Source organism: Pleurodeles waltl, chromosome 5 (genome assembly GCF_031143425.1).
Source record: "Pleurodeles waltl isolate 20211129_DDA chromosome 5, aPleWal1.hap1.20221129, whole genome shotgun sequence".
Lineage (NCBI taxonomy): Eukaryota > Metazoa > Chordata > Amphibia > Caudata > Salamandridae > Pleurodeles > Pleurodeles waltl.
Genome location: NC_090444.1, coordinates 786,466,020 through 786,484,641, shown reverse-complemented (window position 1 = coordinate 786,484,641; position 18,622 = coordinate 786,466,020). Strand labels below are relative to the sequence as shown.

The 18,622-nt window shown below is 41.5% G+C and overlaps 1 protein-coding gene across 1 annotated transcript in view; it reads right to left on the bottom strand.

Annotated features, from left to right (window-relative positions):
- LOC138296044 (interaptin-like) overlaps positions 1 to 18,622 on the bottom strand; it is a 445,611-nt gene that overhangs the window by 177,121 nt on the left and 249,868 nt on the right. The window contains exon 7 of the mRNA XM_069234803.1: positions 3,777 to 3,939. Coding sequence (XP_069090904.1) covers positions 3,777 to 3,939 — 163 coding nt within the window. The remainder of the gene's footprint in view (positions 1 to 3,776; positions 3,940 to 18,622) is intronic.

Genomic DNA, 18,622 nt, shown 5'->3' with positions numbered 1-18,622 from the left:
TTTTTCTGGGGTGTTTTCACTGTTTTACTGTTTGAAGTGGTGCACAAATACTTTACACATTACTTCCTAAGTTAAACCTGCCTGCTGTGTCCAAGCTATCACATGGCGAGCACAGGTTCATTTATGGTGTGTATCTGCCTTGGATTGTGGTCCCTTCTTGGACAGGTGCATACCTCTGCCATCTAGAGACCCAATTTCTAACAGAGTGGGTTAAAACTCTAGTATTCCCACTAGCCACCCCTGGAACTTAAAATCCCAATACCTGTCTTTAAGTCTACCCTCCCTTACCGCCCTAATCCCTTACCCATCACTTAACCATTAAATCCCATTTTAGTCACATGATTATGACTTTTAAAAAAATATATAATTACCTGTGTGATAATGTACGGCGGGGTAAAGTACCAAAACGGGGACTGAGTGGTCGTTACCTGCATGGTAAAGTACTGTGGGATCAAGACTGCTTGGGACAGACTGCATAATGTGGTGGGAGTCTCATGTAAGTTTAAACAGTTTTCGTTTTTTTTAACAATTGATTATGTTTTATAAGTCAATATAATTTAATGTGCAATGTGGATTGCATGCCGAGGAAGGGATTTCACATTTTTAGACCTGCTGATTTAATTTTTTATTATGTATAATGTGTTTACTTATGGGGGCTTTTAGCTAGCCCTCTTCATCCATTGGTCTGTTATTGTGACATTCACATTTGTCTGCCACCCACTACAGCATACAGCATGCGGGTAAGGGGTCAGCCAACGTCCGTCATTGCCTGACGTCACTGAAGGTGACAGTATTCTGCTCTTTCATAAGGAGCACATGTGCCCACAAACTAGTTTACTTCAGTGTCAGGGACTGCTATGGCAATATTTTTGCGTTTAGCCAATGCTTTTTCTTTAGATTGATAAAGACTCCACAGCTCCTCCAACAATAAAGTTTTGCAAAACGCATGACAAAATAAACAAGCATTGACAAATTCAAAGGCTGTCAGCCACAGTCAGACCTATGAATTTTCTTGTACAGCTTTCATATTTTGTGAAATTTATACTTGGTTGTTCTATGCGTTCTATCAGAAAGCAATTTTTGAATTCAGTACTCTAGGTCAATTTTCCAAGGGACTTATGTAGTGTCCAATCAAGGCTGGAGACTGGGCAAAGTGGCAGGGTGGGGTGGGGTTTGGGGGGAGCCAAACAAAAATGTAAAAAGATTTTTTTTTTAAACTTACCTTAAAGGCACCACTGCTCTCCGCCGCACTGCAGGCACAGGCTCCCAGCCTGCCCTGGGGCCAATCATGATGCTGCTCAGAGCATGTTTGGCTGGAGCACTCTGGCTGGGCGCTCCAAGGCGGAGTGGGAGCCTGGGCCTGCTCTCTCCAACTCGGCAACACAGTGGCAGGTTGGAGAGAGCCCTGTGTGCATGTGTGTTTGGCCAGCTCGAGATGGTCGGCCAAACATACATGCGCACTGAGGGGGAGTGCTCTGTGCATTTCTCTCCATGGCTGTCCACCCCTATGGCCTTGCCACTTTCAAAATAAAATGATAATAAACATTGTTTAGTATTATTTTATTTTTAGAGGTTTGCAACAGCTGCTGCTGGTGGGTAGGGTGATGCTCCTCAACCATAGCAGAGGAGCCACCCCTGGTAGTGTCAGCATCAAAGCGTGTTGGGAGAACCATACGCTAAATGACATTTCTGGTGCATAATTCCATGGGCACATAATTCCTCGGGGCTTGCGAACAGGCACCTCAGATGAGCGGGAAGGCAGAGAGGTCATAGGCAGGGAGGACAGCAGACTTTATCCACTACCCCCCCCCCCCACCACCATCCTCACCTAAAACACTATTTTCATGAGACCGCCAGCAAATTGTTGAAGTATTTAGTACCTCTATCAATCACAGATACTAGTTCGGTATCACAGTTACAGTAAAATTATCTGATATATTGTCAGTAACCACAGTACATTGGAAGTGAGGTGGCTCTTCTTCTGTCTGTATAACACTTCCCTGTGACTTTGCTCACGACCTGGATACATCTAATACAGCTATCCTCTTTTGTAAAGGGAATGCCATTGAAAACAAGTAAATAAGAGTGACAATACAGTCAACCAATGGTAAGTTCACAATAGGCTTAAGGAACTAGACAGCTTGTGCTATCTGGTAACTCGACCTAAAAATGTCACAAGCCGGCAATAGCAGCATTTAACTCTCTTAGCAAGGCTGCAAACACAATGAATCTAGGACTCTGAATTCTATACAGACACTGTGGGAATTTAAAAATAAAAGTATCTGCGTATACACTGTGTGAGACATGACAAGGGATATTCTTTGAATTTTAATAAAATAAAATTTAAATGTTAGCCTGAAAAACTGCCACATGGCCTATTTTACAGTAAAGAGAAACATGGTCTGTGAGTGCTAGATTTTCCATACGACGCATCATGCACTAGCAAAAATGCATATAACATTACAAAATCGACAAATGAAATTGCAAGGAACCTTTAAAATGTGATTATTTTACTGCTTGGTGCAAATCATCTTCATTCAGGCAGAACGTTTTACAGAGGCCTCGCAAACTTAACGACACCCTGAAATTACCAGACCTGCAAGTACTGCTGAATTCCAGGCAGAGGAAATTATGTTTTTCGTGATATAGGGCCTGATTACAATTTTGGAGGAGGTGTTAATCCGTCCCAAATGTGACGGATATACCACCAGCTGTATTATGAGTTCCATAGGATATAATGGACTCGTAATACGGCTGGTGGTATATCCGTCACATTTGGGACGGATTAACACCTTCCTCCAAAATTGTAATCAGGCCCATAGACACATTAAGCCAGGTTCAAAATCTATGTGCCACAGAATGAGCCACAAGAAGAACACTCCACAGGAAGATGTTTACATTGTGATTACCGACTCTCACGTGCAGGTGTGTGATTTATGACAGAGACATTAGTCTGGTACAGTTTGTCACTTCTGGAGTATGACTAACACATATTTAAAACACCTTTCTGCATCCAAGTCTTTTGTCCACTGTCTAGGAGTAAACTAACATTAGGCATTGGCAGAAAGGCACGTATGGCTTAAGTTAGGAAAATAACAACTTTCTAAAAGTGTCATTTTCAAAATACTAATGCAATTTGGACTTTACCATTTAGATGGAATTTAAATTACTAGTAGAATGAGTCCTTGAATCATTGTCTGGCAACTCTCATTCTGAAATTAAGCACTAAAGGTGTTATAAAGTAACCCTATTTTTTTCTATGCAGTGCCAATTACCTGACATTTTTCTTTCCTCATGACATGTTCTTTTACATCTTTTATAACAACACTACAACTTTAGAAATGACATAATTGATGGCAAAACTGTGCATGCGGGGACAAGTTATGTAACTTTAGGGAACAAGTTATAGTTACTTGAGATAACTGTAACTGATGAATTCCAGTGGTTTTGTTAGTTTAAAATGGTATGTTTTAACTGACACTTCCACCTAACCATAACATCCATTTAAATGAATCATTATTAAAGTAATGTACTTGCAAAGTAAAACATTGTTAATTAAAGGTATGAAAACACATTTGAAATAGAATGACTCCAGGTATAACAGTCACAATGTAATGACTCCAGATCTAAGGAATAAAAGTACAATCGTTTGTAATATGCAGCAGGTAGTTCTGATTTTCAAAATGGATTAGGCTAGTGAAGCTAGAACTTCATTATCCTGAAACCTGAAAAACACCTGGTTTTGAGCAACGCTAACAATTTCTTTGTGCACTTACTATGTTCCGCTGCTTGTTCAGCTCCAGAAGACGAGAGTGTAGCATGGCGTTTTCTTTTGTCATCTGTGCACAGTCATCCATCATTTTGCTTCTCAACAACTGATCCTGTTCTGCCAAATGCTCTTTCTCTCGCAGTTGTTGGTGTAGAAGACTTATTTCATTCCTGATCAGAAAACAGTGTTGAGGTACAGTGAATTCAGTTGAAAATAACAAACTTTCCATTACCAATGTCTACAAGCCTCCAATAAACTGTTTCCCTTTGGTATTCTGGAAAAGGTTGGTTCTTGTGAGCATTTCCTGTTTCTGTTATGGTTGTTTGATGGGTGCTTAGAGAGTTATGCTACAGCCCTGATTTTGCCAACTGTAGTATCGTAGGACTCCAGAGATACTACAGAGATTCAGAGTCTCCAGAGACTGCTGAATTAGAGGCAGCAGCACCACCATTTGTGGGCGAGTAAGTCAATCCCACACCATCTTGGCAGCTGTCGGACCAACCTTTTCAGCTAGCTAGCAGCACCTCACCCAAACCTGAAAGAGAAGGTGATTTGTGGCAGCCTGAACATGACACTCTGGGGCTCATTCTGAGCCCGCCGGGCGGAAACCGCCGAAAGACCGCACCGCGGTCAATAGACCGCGGGGGTCATTTTGACTTTCCCGCTGGGCCGGCGGGCGATCGCCAGAAGATCGCCCGCCGGCCCAGCGGGAAAGCCCCTGCAACGAGGAAGCCGGCTCTGAATAGAGCCGGCGGAGTTGCAGGGGTGCGACGGGTGCAGTAGCACCCGTCGCGATTTTCACAGTCTGCATAGCAGACAGTGAAAATCTTTGTGGAGCCCTGTTAGGGGGCCCCTGCACTGCCCATGCCAGTGGCATGGGCAGTGCAGGGGCCCCCAGGGGCCCCACGACACCCGTTCCTGCCATCCTGTTCCTGGCTGGTTTTACCGCCAGGAACAGGATGGCGGGAAGGGGGTCGGAATCCCCATGGAGGATTCTCTGGCCCAGGGGAAATCCGGCGGGAAACCGCCGGATCCCCTTTTCTGACCGCGGCTTTACCGCTGCGGTCAGAATGGGCACTGAAGCACCGCCAGCCTGTTGGCGGTGCTTCCGTTACCCGTGACCCTGGCGGTTTAGGACCGCCAGGGTCAGAATGAGGGCCTCTGTGACTTCTCAGGGGAAGTCGTAGTCAACAAGTCCCACCCCTTTCTCTCGTTAGCAGAGGTCTCATACACACAGAGGCAATAAAGAGATGCAAGATGGTTTCAATACATTTATTGAAGAGACTGCAATTTAAAATAAAACATATGTGCTGCAATTATTGGGGCAATGAGGCATAACAGTATTAGCATGGTGGAGACCAGCGAGAAGGAAATAAACAGTCCCAATATATTGGAATGAAATACACAGATGAATTATACCTAGCCCCTAGTGCCTAAGAAATAGCACAGAAGTGATAGCCCAATCCGTCCATACTTGGTCCATGAGAGGAGCAACCACTCCCATTACTTGAAAGGGGTCAGCCCGCCACCTCCTGGGTTGACAGTAGAGACAGGTCTAAGGTCAGCAATTAATGGCTTGCACTGTGGATGGTATCCTGGCTGGAATGACCTCAATCATGTCCTTTGGCCTGCACAGTGTTTTTATAACAAAACATATTTTCGTTCTGTGAAAAAGGCCTGATGTGGGCAGGAGCCTAAGTGTTGGACTGATACCAAGCTCTTGTGGTGACAATTGCTAGCTGGATTATCATGTACTTGGACACGTCAACTTTGGACAAGGCTACATGGTGAAATGTTGTGCACAGAATAATAACAACAGTCCTTTTGCAGAATCACAGAGATACAGCTGATTAAAATGTAGGCTGACTAAAAATTAATAAAACAGAATAAATAAAATCAGAGCACATATGTCGGTTAAAGGGCAAAGGTTGCAGGCGTAAGCTAAGTTAAAATATGTGTGCCCAAGCAGAGTGTAAAATGGGAACAGGACAGTGGGATTCTTTATACTCCAAGAATTCCTTTCTATTACACAAAGGAAATCAATTTTCTGAAATTTGCACTACTGCATGTATGGCCTCCAAGTTCTTAACACCTGAACAGATTCAGCAAACACATGCATTACTGCCTAGACAATTTACAGATGTTGATGCTATATCTAGGCTTATGAGTCACTGTAACAACTTAATTTCATAGTAAGAGCACATAGGCCCCATTTAAACTCCTTTAAATTTAATTAGTGCTGGTAATAGCAGTTACTGACCCAACTGGAAAAAGTGATTTTAAAAACACCAAATGAAAATCTGGCCCGGAATTATCAGACGAGTCAGATAAAAAATTATGGATTTTCCAAGTAATTCCTCAGTTCAGCGTCCAACTCATAATGAACCATGTTTTCTCCACCCCACGGGGTTACCACTACACCCAGTATTGGTAACTCCGAAGTGAGGCTCATTACCCGGGCTACTAGTAATGACGGTCTTAGGGAGACTGATGCAATCACAACACCATGTCTAAATGTTTCAGTGAAACAAATATGTCTAGCCTGAACTGGAACATGTTACATGCAGGGCAGATAAGGACATGATTATATTTTCAGACTGAATCTACCATTATATTGACAATTCATGTTAATATTGCCTTCCTGTATATTCTTCAGGCATGTAATTTTCTCTTGAAGTAATACAAGGCCATTTATTAAAACCAATGAAAGTTAGAAAGGCTTCTGCCAATAACAAATATTATATTAAGATGAGTAGAGAATCCAGCAAAGAGTACCAGAACTCTACTGTAAAACATCAAGTAGTGCAGTGTGAATTACAACATGGAAGTCGACCTAAAGATGTCCAATTTGGGAAAATTAATGATATAGCAGATGAAAGTCAACCAAAAGCCTCAAAGTGATACAAATGAGGTTCAGTGAGCAATCACACCTTTCTAGACTTTAACAAGACCAGAATGATAGTACTTAAAGCGTGCAGTCATATTACATGAGCTCTTAGGAGTACAACATGTTGCTTAAGCATGCGGTATACAGAGCTTCTAAATCTTAAAAGTGGCTAGTGGCCCAAGTATAACTCATAGCCTTTCAAAAGGAGTGTAGAGGATACTCTCTGTCTTTAGTGATATCAGAGTGATAACAGCACCCTAACTGTGAAAATTGTGCTAGCACTACTGGTATAACTAAGACTCCAACCTGAGACACCTTCAGGAGAGAAATAGAGAGCCAGATATACGAAGAATGCACATTTGAGAATAGTAGCTACTTGCAAAGGTAGATATTCTGAAATCACATTTGAGCAAATTGTGATTCACAAACAGATCCAGCACAAACCTGGAGATTTGCTAATAGGACCCTCTCAGCTATCTCATCACCCTTATCCTGGCCATTTTCCCACTTCCACTGCATTTCCCTCATGTTCCTCTCTTCTGTCAGCAACCAGTTTTCCTGCATTGCTTTTCAGCAGCCTGAACTGCCTCAGTTGATTCCAAGCTCATGACCAGTGTGAAGTTCTTCACTGAACTTGAAGCACTGATGACAGCGGCTGAGGGTGCTTCTTTTTCCCAGATGCCTTGTACGAGTCTGGAAAGGCTTCCACAGCAATGGCCATATGCAACTGAGGCAATGCAGGAGCAACTTTCCATACAGGTATCCCCTGCATCATGTAATTCCAGGAAAGCAAAAAAGAAGAACCCAGAGCGAAAAAGAAGGGAAAATTGAACTATTTCGTAGATGACAACCTAGATATTTTTCTGCAGGAACTAGCAAGGAAGTAAAAATGGTTGTTTAAGAAAGTATGCAAAACTTACCCAAGACTAATGAAAGACACTTGTAGATGTAGCCATGACCAGAAATAATCAGGAGCCTATTAATGGCATAAAAATATGTTTTGATACCCATTGTCGTTCCAGTGCAGGGCTAGCTGGGCACCTATGTGAAGGGGAAGGCGTTGGATGTGGATCAAGCAATCAGATGCTCCACACACCAACAGAACAGTTCAAAGAAGGAGAAAATCCTGATTCCTGAGGAATTAAAAGATCGACCTTGCCATTTCCATTATGGTATGGAAAACAATATGAGGCACACTATCGCTCCAAATGAAGGTGGACAATGGTGCCAAGTAGCCTCACCTCATGTACCTCACATGGTGGCGTTTCAGCCCTGAGAGCTCTACAGCATAATGCATACCTGACCTGAAATCCTGCTGCTGACTGATGGAACTACAAACCCCAGCGTTCAGTGTGAAATGGTGAGCCAATCATGGACTGGCAGGAGGTGAGGCTACAGGCGTGCACCCGATGAGGGCTGCAGTGACTTCTCAGTCATCTTAATGTGACAAGACCCTCACTGGAGTGATTGTGCACATGTAAGTGTACAAATCACCACGCACCTTGGAATCTGTTCTTTTCATTCTCTTCCTCATTGTTTCCTTCTCAGTGTTCTTGTTCTAGAGCCATGTCACCTGTGAACGCATGGTCCCCTTTATAAATAAAATGAGTAAAGCGCCTCTTGTCAATGCAGTGACTTGGCCTGTATAGAGATAACAGCGCGAATTAGCCTCTTACAGCAGAGAAAAAAGAGGAGTCTGCACACCGACTCTCATCTATGTAGACAGGGAGTCAGGTGGCAGATGTGCCATACCATCCACAACCACACGAGTACATCTGACGTAGAAGGCAAAGATGTGTACAGACAGCACTTGCAAAGCGAGCCAGAATTTGCAAGGATACGAAACACACAAAAAACAGTTTCAGGACCTTGAACAAACCATTCTGCGTGTGCAATATAAGCAAGTAGGTGTCATTTGCAGGCCTGGAAGAAGGCTGGGACAAAGAGCAGTAATGTTGCTGCAGTGCTGGGTGCTTACCACAGGCAGCATGGCTGTTGGAGCGTCAAGAGTGTAGCACAGGCAGTACAGGGCACAGAAACCAGAGAAACACTACGGCTTCAGAGGGGTTGAGTCTATCACCAGAATCAGAATATCTGCCCTCTGGAGGAAGATTGGCAAACGTAACCTCCATGTTCTGCACACATTCTGTGAACGTAAAGGGAGACCTGGTATGCTCCTGTGCCAACATAGGCATTGGTGCAGGTGACAACGACACTCGGGGAACTGCTACAGGTAAGGGCATGAGAAGGATACCGGCAATAAGCAATGACTGCAAGATGTGCATTCAGAAGAATCAGGAAATTCTGGAAGCAGAAGAACCTGGGGGGGTGTACTGGAAGTGGAGGCCACAGGAGGAGGAGGCGGTTTGGCGCTTACTATGGTGTACAAGCGTCTCACTCTTGTTTGTTCACTGCTACTAGAATGTCCCTGTCCGCATTACTCTGAAAGTGGGACTTCATTACTGAACAAGTCTTCTCCTGCAGATCTTTGGTCTGGATTCCTATGTCCCTGATTATAATTTAAGAATAGAGGAGGTATTTACCACCCCCAGGAGAAGCATTAGCATTTGTGGGGAATACCTCCTATTCTAATATTAAGGATGGGTTACCTCAGATAAGACCAGCATACAATGTGTCTCTTTGAAGGAGAATATGATTTTCCTGCAGCAGAACAAATTCTACAACAGGCTAGTCTGATTTTATGAAAGCAGTCCCAATAACTGCTGAAATTGGAAGAGAAGGTTAACAATGTCTTCTCCTTAAGGGCTAAAAATTCATTCTACAATGAAGCTTGTTCCTAAATCTGCTGAGACTCATATTGTGTCCCTTACACATTGATGGGAAATTGGATAAACGAGAGTAAAAATCTATAAACTGGGTTAAGCTGGTCAAACCTCACAGTGTACTCGGAATCAATTAGAATACTCTATTTTATTTGTGAGTTTCTCTACCTGAATTAACACTGAAAGACGTTGGTGACTCCAGTAACTGACTGCATTTACAGTAATTTGGCACCATCAACTGTCCAAGTTAAAACTGCAGGCGTGTGAGAAAATCAGTGACTGCTAAAACCGTGTCAGCTGACTTGAAAAGTAATTTGTATTTTATTAAAACATAGAATCACTGATCTGTATGTTTATTATGCGTGCATCAAAACAAATCAACATTTTGAAAACATCCAAACACAAACATAGTTTTTCTTCAAGGAGCTCTTCTGATAACTAAGGAAAAAGCAATGTTAAACAAGCATTTGCAACACAATGGGTCTCGCTTGCGTTTGCTGGAGTTAAAGCTATTAGCGTTGTAAACTCCTAACCGGACTTTTCTTGCCACATAAACTGAAAAGGAAAAGGAAAATAGTTTCACATAAGTGAGCCGACTGCCACCATGAGCGCAAAGCAAACACATAAAAGGTAACAGAACTTCGCTCGCAGTGAAACGTATTGGCAAAAGTGCAATTATCCACGTAACCAGCAAAAGTGCAATTATCCATATAACTGGCAAAACTGCAAATATCCATGTAACAGGGTCAATGTCATGCAAAGCGCTCTACTACTGCCCAACGAGATCGTGCTGCGTAGGTAATAAAGAGAAAAAGTAGTCCAGAAACCATATGGAAATCATGGAGCCTCGTATGTTTTCAGTAGTTGGCCGGTGCTCTTGAGGCGGGCTAAACAATGGAAAAGGCATGACCTATGCATGCCTTTCACTAATTAAACCAATCTACTTTTAAAAGGCAAGCCCACAAACCAACCAAATTGATGGGCTTGACATAGGCGTGGTTAGAATTCCACAGAGAGAGTACACCAGGAACACAGCGCTTTGCGCTCAACCCTAAACAAGCATTTGCAATGGACTGGGTCTCGCATTTGCTCGAGTTAGAGCTATTAGTGTTGTAAAGTCCTAACCAGACTTTTCTTGCCATCTAAACTGATAATGAAAAGTAAAACAGTTTCACATACGCGAGCGCATAGTCTCCATGAACCTCAAGGAGACACAGAAAAGGAAAAAGAAGTTTGCTTGCAGTGAAATGTATTGGCAAAAGTGCAATTATCCATCTAACCAGCAAAAGTAGAATATTCTATGTAACAGGATTAATGTGATGTAAAGCGCTCGACTACTGCCCAGCGATATTGTGCTACGTAGGAAACAAAAAGAAATAGTGCAGAGGCCGTTCTGAAAACATGGAGCCTCGTATGTTTTCGGTAGTTTACCGGTGCGCACAAGAAGGGCTAAACACCGGAAAAGGCATAACGTATGCATGCCTTTCCCTAATGAAATCAAGCTAATTTAAAAAGGCAAGCCCATGCACCAACCAAACTGATGGGCTTGACATGGGCGTGGTTAAAAGCCCACAGAGAGATTACAACAGGGGCCAGAACGCTTGCGAGCGCCCGACCCTAAAATAAAGTAGGTCAGGGAAGTGTTTCACGGTTTAATTAATATCGTACATTAAGCATACTATCCCACACAACTTGCAGGCTGCCAATTATTGAAGTGAAAACAAAAAAGACGAAGAAGGGTTATGTGTCCTAGCCAAAGCAACTATGAATGATATAGTGATGACTTTTTTAATGTATATCATCGTACAGCTCCTGGAATTGCATTGAGAAGTAGAGGAAGCATTTTATTGTATGTTCATCCTGAGAAATTGCAGACTAGGTGTGTTTATTCTAGAACAGACAGAATTCAGAGAATTCATGATCAAGAAATTCTGCATTTCAATGCAATAAACAGTATGTGTGTTGAAAATAATGCAACACAGTTGAATAGTTTGAAAGAATTTGCCATGGAGTCATTTTTGAATGAATAATCCAAAAGGAGCACAATTCATTTAAACACCCTAACAGCCATGCAGCTTTCTAAACGGGAAAGTGAAATTTGACAAATATGTGAAAATAAGACTGCTAGGCATCAAAATCAAAACATTCAATCTGAAATTAGTAAACTGTATCCACATGCAGCATAATGGACTATAAAGAGGACAAAACAAAATAAATAGGAAGGGTGAGAGAATAATGGTAAGCTCTTAGCCCACACATTATAACAACTTGATTATAGTAACAGTATTCACTCAATAAATACTTTAGATGGTACCATGAAGTTAGCAACCTAGAACGTTTTATAATGTTATATTTATCTTTGTTAACATAGAGAGACCAATAAAGAAGAAATGCCAAGGTTCTTAAAGCAGTTGTAATTACCTAAACTGAATAAAAGCAGTAAAACCTTGTTCAATAAGGAATGTTCACTGACAAGTGCTGAAAGTAATTGCATCTCTTCAAGTGGGGAAATCTAAAGGTTTAGATGCAGTGAGAGCTGGATTCAACAAAAGTTTCCAATCACGCATTTCTCCACTGCCAGTCAAATCTTTAAATAACGCCACTGAAAGTGACATTTTCTCATGCAATGCGGTTATTTTAGATCAATATCTTATATCAGAAAAAGGTTTTTTTCTGTTTTTGGATCAAGCTAGCCACCTGCTCCAATTACATGTAGCTCCATGTTCAGTAGCTTGGCACAGGCAGAAAGTCTTAACCCAGAAGCAATGTGTAAAGTATTCGTACCAACAGACACAGTAATACAAAGAAACACCACAAAATGAACACCACACAGGTTTAGGAAAATAGTAAAGATTTATCTAAGTAGGACAAGATCAAATACGATAAAAATCCACAATACACAAGTACAAATATGACTTTAGCAATTACAAACACAAAAATTGTGCCTAGAAGCACCAATGCTGAAATTTGATGTTAAGCGGCGTTGTGACAAAGTCGTTTCCCACAATGCGACGCCACTGGCACCCTTTACGGAGTCACAGGGACCCCCAGGTACAGTACCTCAGCAAAATGTGTGGAAAACTGGCCGCTGCATGGAGTTGGGAAATAGGCATCTCTGGATCCGACGCAGACATCGGTTTCCGTGCTGCGGGCCAAAGGAGTGGAGGCATCACAAAGAGGCATCGGGTCCTTGCTGCGCAGCGGTGGAGGTGAGGCTGCGTTGGTTTCGAGGACTCGGTCCCGGCACCTCCAGAAAAGTCAAAGTCCGGTGAGGTCACGATACTGCGGGGTGACCTCAGGGGGTCACGGTCACATCGCAGGGTCACAGGCACTGCGACGGAGTTGGGTGTCACGTATGTCAGTACTAAAACACTCCAATCTTGTGAGTTCTTAGGACTTCAGTGGCATTGGTGACGTGAGGCCTTTTGATGTCGGTGGGGTCATCGCATTTCAGCGAGGTCCAGAGCTTCAGGAGCAGGCGGCGTCAAGAGTTCCGTGCAGCGGCTTTCATGCCAAGTCGCACAGGATTTTACCAGAAATTCACTCTCAGGGGCCCATGACCTGTAAAGGCACCCTCTGACAAGCTATAGTCCACAGCATGCAGACTCAGACACTGGTTGGTAAAGCCTTTGCTGTCCCTGAGGTTTCCAAAACAAGAGGTAAGCTCAGTCCAAGCCCTTGGAGATTCTTCTCAGCAGGAATATACCACAAAGTCCAGTCTTTGTCTGCTTTCACAGGCAGAAGCAGCAACTGCAGGATGACCCAACAAAGCACAGTCACAGGCAGGGGCAACACTTCTCCTCAGCTCTTCAGCGGTTCTCCTTGGCAAAGGTTCCAGAAGCAAATCTTGAAGAAGTCTAAAGTCTGGGTTTTTGGGTCCAATAACTATACCCTTTTCTGCCTTTGAAGTTGCCCAACTTCAAAGAAAAGTCTCTGTTGTTAACAGGATCCTGCCTTGCCAAGGCCAGGCCAGAGACTCACACCAGGGGGTTGGAGACTGTATTGTGTGAGGGCAGGCACAGCCCATTCAGGTGTAAGTGACCAGTCCTCCCTTTACTCTAGCCCAGGTGGCTCATAAGGTTATGCAGGCTACACCCCAGCTCCCTTTGTGTCACTGTCTAGAGGAGGTTCACAAACAGCCCAACTGTCAGTCTGACCCAGACAGGGAATCCACAAACAGGCAGATTCACAGAATGGTTAAAGCAAGAAAATGACTACTTTCTAAAAGTAAAATTTTCAAACTAACAATCTAAAAGCCAACTTCACTAAAATATGTATTTTTGAATTGTCAGTTCATAGACCCCCAAACTCCATATTTCTATAATGGGAAACTGCACTTTAAGACTATTTAAAGGCACCCCCCTGTTAACCTATGATAGAGATAGGCCTTGCAACAGTGAAATCCGAATTTGGCAGTGTTTCACGGTTAGGACATGTAAAACATATCAGTGCATGTCCTACCTTTAACATACACCGCACCCTGCCCATGGGGCTACCTAGGGCCTACCTTAGGGGTGCAGTACATGTATAAAAAGGGAAGGTTTGGGCCTAGCAAGTGGGTACACTTGCCAGATAAAACTGTCAGATTAAAACTGCACACACAGACCCTGCAGTAACAGGTCTCAGCCATGCTTTCAGGGCTACTCATGAGGGTGGCACAAATAGTGCTACAGGCCCACTAGAAGCATTTGATTTACAGACCCTGGGCACCTCTAGTGCACTTTACTAGGTACTTACTAGTAAATCAAATATGCCAATAAGGGAATTACACATACCATTTCACAAAGGGAACACTTGCACTTTAGCACTGCTCAGCAGTGGTAAAGTGCACAGAGTAACAAAAACAGCAAAAGCAGAGTCCAGCACATAGCAACAACCTGTTAAGTGGAGGCAAAAAGTTAGGGGAGACCACACCAAGGATGCCAGGTCTAACACTCTCAAGTCATTATTGACCACATAGTCCTGACACATTATGAGATCACTGGAAAAGACAGTAATAAAGACTGGAAGCAAAATGTATTACATTCATATGAATACATGCAAACTGGACTCAGCTAAGCTCTCCTCATTTGAATCTCCAGACGTTGCATGACAATCTGCACGAGACTCTGTGATTAATATGCACATTATTTATCAGGCCTCGGAGCTCACAAAAATGTCACTGAATAATCAATTATCAAATTAAACAGCAATTATCTATAATTTTCAAATGCATTAAATACTTATGTGGGAGAAGATACATTCTACTGAACAAACCCAAATTACAGATATTCCAAAGCACTAATGAACCCAATCAGTTGCTTCAACTTGTTACAAGCCTCCTAGTTTCCGCCCAATCTAATAGAAGAAAATATGTACCACAGTGACTCATTGCCCAATTCGAATACCTTATTGAGGTAGAAAGGTCTGTTCACTGAATGAGTCCTTTCTACAGCCACATTAATGCACCCTAGCCATCAATGCTTTTCACCTACATCTTGCTACAAATGCTCAACACATCTAATTGATGTGGATAATGTTAGTTTTCTCTCATGATGTGATCTATTCCTTCAATACCTAAATTAATGCACGAAATTGATTCTCTGGCCCCTCTGAACAAACCATTAGCCACCTGCAACTATAGCACAAGTCACATAGTGTGCCAAATAAACCTGTGTGTCTTTATCAGCACTAACAAAAGAGAGCAGAAAATACAAAAAGACATTCTGGCTGCCAAGACAGTTTTTGTACATGTACAAAGAATAAAGGAATCACTAAATAGTACCAGAAAGCTATTCAACTGGATAACAGTGAACTCTCACCAACCCCATAAAACCAAAAAACACCAAAACTGTTGTGAATGTAATAACATTCTAGACTTTTTGCCTAAGAAAGTCTAATCAATTAGGGAGCCAATACAATCTCCAGATAATCCTCTGACGTTTCTTCTATTGCTACTCAGCACCAGGGCTGGAGCTCAGTTCTTCCCCAACTCCAAAGTCAATCTTGCAAAAGTTACAAGAGATTTGAAATCAGTCTTCTATCACATTGATATAATTCCTGCTACTGTCATTGAAGAACACTTTGTGCTATTCTTAAAATTATGGTGCCAACTGATAAACCTGCCTTAGCAGGCAAAGATAGCTAAGTAACAATTATCAATTCAGCTAAACAGAGACAAAACTAAAAACAAAAAAAAAAACTGAAATTCAAGATTTATAGTTATTTCAAGCAATTATAAGTAGTGCCCTTGCCATGGAAATGTTATCAATGATGTCAGTTCAGTTGTCTTCAGTAATGTTATCAATGATGTCGCAGAACATGGCATGGGATTTTGTTATATGTGAGGTCATAAGAAGTCCACTGAGAGGGCATGAGTTTTAACCACTTGAAATAAATATAACTGTTGAATTTCCGCGTTTTTAAAACTTTACATTTAAACTGACATTTTTAATTTACTTTAACTCACGCTCTGCCCCTTTTTATTTTTTAATGTTTTCAGATCACACAAGATTCTCACAGGAGACAGCGTGGTTAGAGCACTCCCATGGTTCTCTTGGAGTGGAGCCCCCTATTTTTTTTAAAAATAATTGGACCTGGGGTCAGGGTCCAAAGGGTCAGGGTACCTCTCCCCTGAACCAGCTCCTTTTTTTGATACTCAGGACACTGGGACTGTGTCCCTTTGTCCAGAACTGGCAGCTGCAACATTTCTGTTCATGTTGCTGCCAGCCAATGAGAGCTCCCGCAGGAGATTTGGGCTCCCGCCAATGGCAAAAAAGCCCTGACTGCCAATCAGATTGCTCTATAATTTGAAGTTGCATGATCGGGCGCTCTTGCAAGCATCCCGCCAACCCAACCATCTAGATATACAAAGTTGTTTAACCTTAATGTCTCAAAAACTACAGAACACATTTACACTAAATCACAAAAAGCAACCTTTCCGGAGTAAGATCTAGCTTGCTGTCAAATTTGGTGTAATTTCCTTCAGTTGTTTTCACAGGATCGCTGTTCAATTGTCCTATGCAAAACTGCAAGGGGAAATTGCGTTCTGGAACCCCCTTTTTCTCAGATGCTGCATGATTGATCACCCCAATACTTTCAAGGAAGGAGCTGAGGTGGCTGAATTTTTTTTGGAATGCTTTGTGAAGATTTGTAAAATGGCGCCAAAACTATTAGGAAAACAAAGTTACACAGTGGGGGGCTATATGTATATTGTGACGAGAGGCCCTTGGGGTGGATGGATGGATGGATGGATGGATATATATATATATATATATATATATATACACATATATAAACACACACATATATATATATATATATATATATATATATATATATATATATATAAATAAATATATATATATATATATATATATATATATATATATATATAACTTCAGAAGGCTCGAGATAAAATCTCAGTTCAGCCCAGAGGGGTGGTGCGAGAACCGGTACGAGCAGGCCGGTAATAATTTAAGAGAAAAGAAAAATATATAATACTCGCACACTCGGGTTTTCAGGAACAATAGAAGATCAGTTTAATCCACACACAACGCGTTTCGACTGACACAGCAGCCTTGGTCACGTGATAAACATCACCCATAAATTACCCTTTAAATACCCTGTTGACATAGACATAAAAATAGGACAATAAACATGTGCAGCCAATGACAACACACAGTTTTTTTGCAGAAATTATCATAATAGTATTGTAGTAATTAGATCAATTCACGCCCATATTTGTTGTTAAATATAATTTAAATATAAATATTGAATTATAAATTATTTCCCCCAATATTAATAATACAATTAATAAATTAATACTATCAATTTTTTATATAAAAAATAAATAAAATAAAAATAAAAAATTCATCATTAAACATAAAAGGGAAACAGCCCAATTAAATAACAGTGCTAGATCTTTTAAAATCATAAATCTTCATTCTAAATCACAATATCTATACAAATATGATCATTTTAGAAAAATAGAGAATTAACCAAATAGTAAAACATATACACTGTAAATATATCATCATTGGCTTATTCAAGGCTAAGAAAGATCTGCGTCACTAATTTAAATAATCTCATCTGAAAATCTGCAAAATTGACCACCCAATAATAAAGTGAAAATGATGGAGAATAAATATGTATATATATGTATATATATACATGCAGGCAAATAGGGTTTAGATAGATCTTCATCCGACCCAAAGTATCTGAAAGAAATATCCAAAGTAAAATAGAATCAATATTAAATCAATAACTGGAAGCTTAGAAATCATTTCATGAATTAATTCTATACACAATAAAATTAATTCTATATACAGTAAAATGTTTTCTTGCTCATTGCTATAACAGATAACCTGAACAAGACAGATTCCACTAGGGTAGCTGGGTGCAAACGTTGTGGCCTCCTTCCTCTGCTTGGCATGGTCATGTGAGGGAGTGCAGTAGTTCTGGATGGTGATTCCCCGAATTGTGGAGGCTACCGGACTAGAGGTTGCCCTAACCCCTCTAGCCTGCAGGTAACTAGGCCCAAAGGGTGGAAGATTTCACACAAACCTGCACAGCTGGCCCTCACACTGGCTAAAGGTAGGGTGGCCACAGGATGGATGAGCTACAGGAGACCTCTGATTTACCACTGGCTTCTAGATCTTCTGGAGTGGGGAGAAGCGGAGGAATAGCATATGTGCTTGGCCCGTACAGATGATGGGGCAGCGGCAAGACTTGATGGCATGGACTCAGTTGGTGGAGCGCTTTACAAATGATGATGCCTCGGACTCTGATGCCAGCACTGATGCAGAGGACTGACATGTGTGGCCGTCCTCTTTGCTGAGATTGTTGACAAAAACCAGCTGAACTTATCTCAGAACCTTTGTAAATTGATGGAGTACATGACTTGGTTACTTTGTTGTGTTATCACATTGTACAGCACGATATGTTGCCAATCCTGATACACTTTTTGTATTACAGACCTGTAGTTTCTCAAGTGTTTTTCCACTGAAGGATCTGTATGGGGGTTCTCGTATTTCTCGCACTGTACTGTTAGAGTTTGAAAATGCAAAAAAATAATTAAGAAAAAGGTATTAAAGAAAAACTTAAAATATGAATGTGTCTTTCGTAATGAGTATAATGTTAAAATAGATGTATATCTCATTCTACAATCTATTACAATCATGTCTTAGGCAATTACAAATTGTT